The 8,327-nt window shown below is 35.3% G+C and overlaps 1 protein-coding gene across 1 annotated transcript; it reads left to right on the top strand.

Moving 5' to 3' along the window:
- The first annotated feature begins 3,810 nt into the window (after positions 1-3,810).
- On the top strand, positions 3,811-6,826 carry LOC134277391 (uncharacterized). Its single transcript, XM_062759728.1, has 2 exons — positions 3,811-5,202; positions 6,773-6,826. Exons 1-2 carry the CDS (start codon positions 3,811-3,813, stop codon positions 6,824-6,826), a joined length of 1,446 nt encoding a protein of 481 aa, XP_062615712.1.
- Positions 6,827-8,327: the final 1,501 nt, after the last annotated feature.

The following is an 8,327-nucleotide window of genomic DNA, read 5'->3' as shown; positions in this document are numbered from 1 at the left end:
GAGGCGACTAAATGGGGCAACCTGTTGGCCGACCCGTGTTGGTGGAGGAGTAGCTGCAATAATGTAGCCCTTTCCCTCTTTTGTTTTGAGGGGGGGGGGGCTACAACTCCTTAGGATCTCCGTAATGGTGCAGAGTGGGAGCGATTCGCTTCCGCACGGATTTCGGCTCAAATTGTCAGTAAATGGCTTCTTACCTTGACTCCTAATAAGTAGTCATCCAAGACGTAAATCAATGCAAAAATGTACAGAACGATCCATATATCGCTTATTTTTCGTGTATGTCAACATCACAACTCGAATTTATCCGCCATGTTTACTGACCTTGATAGATTGTATTTTGGGACAGCCAATGAGAATTTAGGTTCTATAAGAGCGGATCTCTTTGGAATTCCTTTATTTTAAGCATAAATATCGCTGCTTGCATAAAAAACATTTGAATTGGTTTTACATTCCTATGTTTTTGTGATAAATTTCAGCACAATCATTTATAAAAACCGATATTTGCTTTATTCAGTTGTTCTAAATTTTAAGCGAAAGTCTCATTACGTCACACGTGAACTGTCATGGCTGCTGAGTAAACTACCAGGAAACACGCTTTACTTTACAATTATTTCGCATTTAACGGCGTCTGTTGTTGACAGTGAATAAAAATTTCATCTTATTAGAAGTAAGTTGAATGTAAAAATAATTTATTTTGCCTGCAGTCGCTCCTATTTAAAAAATATATTTGCACCATTACGGAGATGCTATGGAATTGTAGCCCTTTCCAGAAAACATCAGATTAAAAAAAATCGGAGAGGGCTACATTATTGCACCTAGTGGAGGAGGGGATCCTGGTGGCTGAGGTCCGCAGGTGCTGGGTGCAATGAACCTGTTCGATCAACACTCCACTTTGGCCCCATATTCATCTAGACAGAGGTCAAGTTTGGCCCGACTTGATCAATCGGCTAGTCATGTCGAGCTGATAATATTAACATGCCTTTGTATTGATATTTTGCAATTTTTTATTATCTGTTTTCTCTAGTTTGCAATTTCCAATACGCCGACGTTTCAATATTGATATTGATATATTAAGCGGTGGCTGAGGGTCAATCAGGCACATCATGTTTGACTAGTTTCTTTGTATCCTCTTGGTATCAGCCTTACTGGATGTCCGTTTGACTAGATATCGCCTTTGTTGGCGCTCCGAGGCGGGCAGGGAGCAAGGATTCTGAATCTTTTCTTATATAATCATGGCTCTCTAAAAAAAACGTTGCTACCCAGCAGGTTTTGATATTACTTTTAATTATGAACAACTGAATTCGGTCGTGGAACACTGGCGCCGCTTCATCGCACTTGAAGCACAATTATCAGAAAAACAAACGAAGCCTTTAACAAAGATATCACCATTTATCATTCAAAAAGGTATTCAAGGAATCATCGGTACTCCTAAATCTGTTAAAAAATTGAGATCCGGAGCTCTACTTATTGAAGTTACCAAAAACAGCAATCAACTTCTTTACTAAGTTTGAAAATGCTTGCCGATATTTCTGTTGTTGGTGAAATCCACGGTGGATTAAATCAAAGCAAAGGTATCCTTTTCGACAGAGATCACGACCTGGATGACATTCCTGAGCAGGAAATCCAATCGGAGTTGGAATCCCAAGGAGTGGTCTTTGTGAAAAGGTTTACAAAAAAGCGGAATAACATAGAACCGACAAATATATACCATTTGACTTTTGGTATACCAACAAGTATTAAAGTTGGACTTTACCATATGAAAGTTGAAATGTTCGTTCCAAATCCTCTGCGTTGCTTTAAGTGCCAGAGGTTTGGACATGGACAATCCAGTAAGGGCTCTGAATCCTGCTTGATAAGCAGTCAAGGTGACCAGACGTGTTTTTTTTACAGCTCCTGCATTTCTTATCTATACTTAGCAATTACAATGGAATAATAATGAGTTTAAGTGATAGTTCTAACCTCTTCAAGTCACTTTTGGACTCATTTACTGGATTTTCAAAGTCATTCATTGTAAGTAACGAGCTTCAAAATGAATCTGTTAAACTAGATTCAGATGCACCAGATTTCCTTCAAGTTAAGGAAAATCAGAGGAGTGTCACTATAACTTTCAATGGGGAAAAATACCCCATCATCTTGGATCTACTACAGAGTGAACTTGTGCTGTTTAAAAACCGTGAGAAAAGAAGACATGGGTCTATATATAAATCTCAAGATGATTCTGTCACAGTCACCATTTATGAGAAAACAAATACCCTTCACATTCAAGGAGACTCATATTTCTCGTGGTGCCAGAGATTTCTCAAGGATTTGAAGACCTCTGATGAAAATTTGGAGACAAGATGTAAGACCATAGAGGAAACATCCCCCCAGTGCACATCTACTCCTAAAAGTAAGGCCCCACAAATTGATGAAGACCCCCAAATGAATTGTCATCAGTGCATTGACAGTGCCAAAATCATAAAGGAACTTTCAGATACTGTCAAATTTCTGTCACAAGAAGTCAGCGAACTTAAACAACGATTAAATGCATCAAAGAAGGTCACATCTTTTAATACAAAAGGTACCCAAACAGCTCCAACCAGGACAAAGGAGAAGGAGACATCAACAGATGGAATTAAAATTCCTGGGCCCGGTGTATCAAGGCATAGTCAGTATGACATTAAAGCGCCCTTAACCAGTAGCAGTACCATGACGGATACCAGCGAGGCTCCAGAGATCAAGAATGCTACTGCTTTGCCCGATCCTAAAAATCAACCTGGAAAGAAACCAAAGGACAAATCTGTCCTCATCATAGGGAGCTCGATATTACAAAGGATCCGTACCAGAGGATTGCTTTCAACAGTACAGGTCAGCACAAATCGAGGAGCAACCATCTCTAATATAAGGACAAAACTTACAAAAATGGATGTGTCATCATATCAGAGTATTATTATTTTAGCTGGTGGAAATGATGCTTCAAGACGGCGGGATGCAGAGGGGATTGAACACGATTTTTCAGAAATAATCGCAGACCTTCAACATCGGAATCCCAGTGTACGTGTGTATATTTCAGAAGTGTTGGCAAGGCGTGATACGAATGTCAGTGATGTTAATGGAGTCATTAAAGATGTGTGCGAAATGTATGGTGTCACTGTGATCCCTACTTCAAGGTCCTTTGGAGATGGAAAGTTCAATCAGGGATACTTCTGGAAGGACGGAATCCACCTGTCAGACAGAGGTACTGCAGCACTGCTGAAAATCTACCACGGATATGTGAATATTCTGAGAACAGGAAATGTGCGCGAAAATGCCAAAAAAATTACATCGGCTGGCAATGATTCCTTCTGTTCAACCTACTGCTATTTCTGTGGGGAAAGTGGTCATATATCGCGATACTGCAGGCATGGGAGAAAGCTGGACTGTTGGAACTGTGGAGAGCTAGGACACAAAACCAAGCTCTGCCCGCGTACCTACTAGGAAACGGGCAATGGAAGTATAGCCGTTACCAAATCCCGAGGGATAATGAATAACAATAATGTATTTTCTCTTCTTCATTGTTTATGCTCGGAATGTAATAAGATTTATTGTTCATGTCGTGACTATAAAGACTCATGTGCATTTGTTCAAAATTTAAGTATTAACTCAAACACTTTATCAAACTCTTATAATATCATTAAGACAAATAGAAATATTACTAGTTCTGCTTCCAAGAAGGTTTCACAATCAGACAAATCTACTGTGTTTATAACTAAAAATAACATAACAAGCAATAATGAATTTGGTTTGACGAAAAAAGGCTTAAAATTAGGAAATCTAAACATTTGTCACCTAATGCCAAAAATTGAAGAGATAAAAATTATGATTCAAAACAAACAAACTCTTGATATTCTAGGACTTTGTGAAACCTTTTTGAATGAAAATGTTAATGATTCTGAATTGAATATTGATGGCTTTGAAATAGAAAGGAAGGATCGCACTTTGAGGGCAGGTGGTGGAATTGTAGTATACATTTCTAAAAATATAAGATACAATCGTAGAACTGATTTTGAAATTGGTAATATTGAAACAATTTGGCTAGAATTAAATATAAAGAATTCTAAACCAATTTATTATTGTTCAGCGTATCGTCCACCATCTGCTCCCTCCTGCTGGGCAGAGGACCTGGCTAGAGAGATTAACTGTGCCTCCTGCTGTGACAATGCTGAAATCATCTTAACAGGTGATTTTAATATAGATTTATTCAAAGAACCCCCACAAAGTTGGACATATGCTCTAGAAGAGTTTGGTTTTTCACAATTAATTACAGCACCAACTAGAGTAACTAATACCTCAAGCACCCTAATAGATCACTTTTACACCAATAAACCAGATAACATGTGTGAAGTAAATGTACCTTTTATAGCCATCTCTGACCACTACCCAATATGTGCTACTAGGAAAACAAAATGCATGCCACAAAAAGGAAAACACATAGAAATCCAGTATAGAGACTTTAAAAAATTTGATGAAAATAAATTCCTCCAAGACTTAAAAGATGTAGACTTTAACAATCTCCTCCAGATGCATGACCCTAATGAAATACTAACTGAATTCTATGAATTATTTAATAGCGTACTAGACCAGCATGCACAGGTTAAAATTAAACGAGTAAAAAGTGAAATCCGTCCTAAATGGATGACACAAGAAATAAACAATGCTAGACATTTACGGGACTCTTACCACAAAGAAGGAGATATGGAGAACTATAGACTTTATCGAAACAAAGTTAGTCTTCTTATAGACAAGTCAAAATCTTCTTACTATAAAACAGCGATTGAACAGAGTTCAAATCCCAAAGAAATGTGGAACTATCTTAATCAATTAACATGTAATCATAAGAATACAACTCCATCTCATGTGTCTTCTAATGGGGAAATTGTTGATAATTTACAGGATATTGCAAATACTTTTAATAACCACTTTACAGATGTCTCTAACAAGCTTCTTTTGGAAATACCAAAACATGATTATGATCCCAATATATTATGTAATTTTGTTAAGTCTAAACTTGATGAGGAAACCTTCTTTAGTATTCATCAAATTGAGGAAAGCGAAGTTTTTAACATGTTAAATTCTCTAAATGTCAATAAATCAGCTGGCATTGACTTTATTGGGCCGCGTCTTTTGAAAGTCGCATCTAAATATATATGTAAACCTATAACTCATCTTATCAATGCTAGCATAGTAAGTGGTATTTTCCCGACAAATTTAAAACAAGCCAAAGTAACACCTATTTTTAAGAAAGGTGACAAAGCAGACCCAAATAATTATCAACCTATTTCAATCCTACCAACTATATCTAAATTGATAGAAAAACATGTAGCTAAGCTCATAAAAAACTTCACTAATGAATTTGATCTACTAACGCAATCACAGTCTGGGTTTAGGGAACTCCATTCTTGTCAAACTTCACTTACAAAACTAACAGATAGTTGGCTTAATGCAATGGATCGTGGTGAACTAATCGGTATTACATTTATAGATTTTAGTAAAGCATTTGATTTGGTGAATCATGATATTATTTTAGAGAAATTAACCCATTACAAATTTGACCAAACAGCTATAAAGTGGTTTAAGTCATATCTTGACAATAGGACCCAGTGTGTTAAATTTGGAACATGTGTCTCCAAAACTCTACCCGTCACAGCAGGAGTACCACAAGGGTCAATTTTGGGCCCACTTTTATTTTTATTGTACATAAACGACCTTCCTTTACATATAAACAATTCAAATATTGATATGTTTGCTGATGATGTTACTCTGTATTCTAATAATCATAATGCAAGATGTCTAGAAAATACACTAAATTCAGATCTTTGTGAAATTGAGAAATGGTGTGCTCAAAATCAAATGGTTTTAAATGTAGAAAAAACAAAATGTATGTTAATGGGAACAATGCAAAGAAAATCTAGACTAGAAAATCCAAATTTACAACTTTATGCCTTGGACAAAACAATTGAAATGGTTGAAACTGAAAAAATTCTTGGTGTACACATTGATGATAAGTTACAGTATGCAAATCATATTGATTCGGTTTGTAAAACCTTAAATTATAAGTTATTTACTCTTCGTAGGATTAATAAATATCTCCCTCTTCATACCAGGAAACTATATTACAATGCTTATATTTTACCATCTATTAACTATTGTTTGACTGTTTGGGGTAATGCCCCCAAGCAGGACATGGACAGACTATTTAAATTACAAAAAAGGGCAGCAAGGATTATTCTTGACGCAAATCCTGATTCTTCTTCTAAACCACTGTTTGAGAAACTTGGATGGTTAACTATTTATGAATTAGTTGATCTGTACAAATACATATTATTATACAAAATTTTCAGCGGAATGACTCCCGCATATCTGCATAATTTATTCGAATTTCAATCGTCAACTTCTTATAACTTACGATCTGAAACTAATTCTGATCTTAAATTACCTAAATTTCGTACGAACTTGTTCAAGACCTCTTTTCAGTACTCAGGTGTACATCTATGGAATAAACTTCCCCAACACATTAGACTCTCTCAATCTCTACGAGCATTTAAGTGTAATGTAGAAAATTACATCATCAGCTGTCGCTCAATTATTTGAACATAAGATTTTGATATTGTAAATACAATGTTTGTGATTGTCATATGTCTGTACATGGACACTCTATTCCACATAATTTTGTTATTGTAATCCCTTAAGACTATTATACTGTTATATATGATGAATTGTATCTTGTGTATTTTTTGTAATTGATGTATTATAGAGGGCCCTGGGGAAGAATAGTGCATGCACTAACCAGGTTACCTTCTTTAAATAAAGTTTTATTATTATTACAATAGCTATATGTTTACAAGAAACACATTTAAAAGAAACAGATAAAATTAATATTAAAAACTATAGTATGTACAACCATTATGGCACCTCTCTAGCAATTAACAATAAATTCATCCATAGCCAAATAGATTTTAAAAAGAAATCTTCAGGCAGTAGCTGTACACCTTTCACTTGAAAAAACAATTACCATTTGTTCCGTATATGTTCCTCCAAACTATCATTTACAAGCTTTAGAACTTACAAAGTTAATACAACAACTTCCAGCTCCATTTATGGTTGTGGGTGACTTTAATGCCCATAATCCATTATAGGGGCAGCGATAAAATAACAGATAAAGGAAAGATAATTGAGGATGCAATATCACATCATAATCTTTGTATACTAAATGACGGCTCTAACACCTATCTGCATCCGGGTAATGGTTCATATTCTTCAATAGATATAACTTTAGTAGACCCTCTTTACTCTTGGATTTTAGTTGGTCAGTACATGACGATTTATGTGGAAGTGATCACTTCCCAATTATCATTAAACTAGATATATCCTCTGAAAATACTTCTATTCAAAACTGGAAGCTAAACAAGGCTGAATGGATACAATTTGAAAACTTTTCTTACCAAATATTTCGTCCGAAACATTCGAGAACAATCCTGATCTTATTAAAACAATTACTGAAATCCTATTAACTACTGCAAATAAATGTATACCTAAAACCTCGACAAAGTCCTCTTAAAGTAAAAAACCATGGTTTACCGAAGAATGCAATGATGCTATTAAAGCTCGCAAAAAAGCAGAGAGACAATTTAATCGAATACCAACATCAGCAAATTTAAGCAATTTCCGTATATTCAGAGCAAAACCTCGCAGAACTGTTAACTTTAATAAACGAAAATCTTGGAAAAGATTGATTTCAAGCCTTAATTCTCATACTCCTATTAATAAGGTCTGGAATGCAATTAGAAAAATAAGAGGTAAAGGTCCTGAAAAATATCAACATCTTAATGTTTGAAATGAAATTATAACGGATAAAAAAGAGATATCAAATGAAATAGGTAATACAATTTCTAAAAATTCCTCCAACAAAAATATCAGCCCTAAGTTTAGTAAATATAAAAATTCACAAGAAAAGAAAATATTAGATTTTACATCTGAAAACAATGAATGTTATAATCACCCATTTACTTTAAATGAACTTCAGAAATCTTTAGGTAAATCCCATGACACAGCAGTAGGACCGGATGAAATCCATTATCAAATAATTAAACACCTTCCTTTAAAAAGTAAAGAATGTCTTCTGCAAATTTTCAATACAATTTGGAAGCAGGGTCATTTTCCACCTTCCTGGACCCAAGCTACAATAATTCCCATCCCAATGCCTGGTAAGATCACACAGATCCAAATAATTACCGTCCTATTGCGTTAACAAGCTGTTTATGTAAAACCATGGAAAGGATGATCAATGAACGTCTTATATGGTTTCTTGA

The sequence above is a fragment of the Saccostrea cucullata genome, unplaced genomic scaffold (genome assembly GCF_032062105.1).
Source record: "Saccostrea cucullata isolate Sc308-1 unplaced genomic scaffold, CSIRO_AGI_Scuc_v1 ctg6397, whole genome shotgun sequence".
NCBI classification, from domain to species: Eukaryota; Metazoa; Mollusca; class Bivalvia; order Ostreida; family Ostreidae; genus Saccostrea; species Saccostrea cuccullata.
The sequence above is the reverse complement of the archived record's forward strand: the minus strand, read 5'-3'. Positions and strand labels throughout refer to the sequence as shown.

Coding starts and splice junctions, on each gene's coding strand:
- LOC134277391 (XM_062759728.1), top strand. CDS start 3,811: ATGCCAAAAATTGAAGAGATAAAAATTATGATTCAAAACAAACAAACT. Junction 5,203..6,772: donor ATCTTATCAATGCTAGCATA/GTAAGTGGTATT, acceptor GATGTATTATAG/AGGGCCCTGGGGAAGAATAG.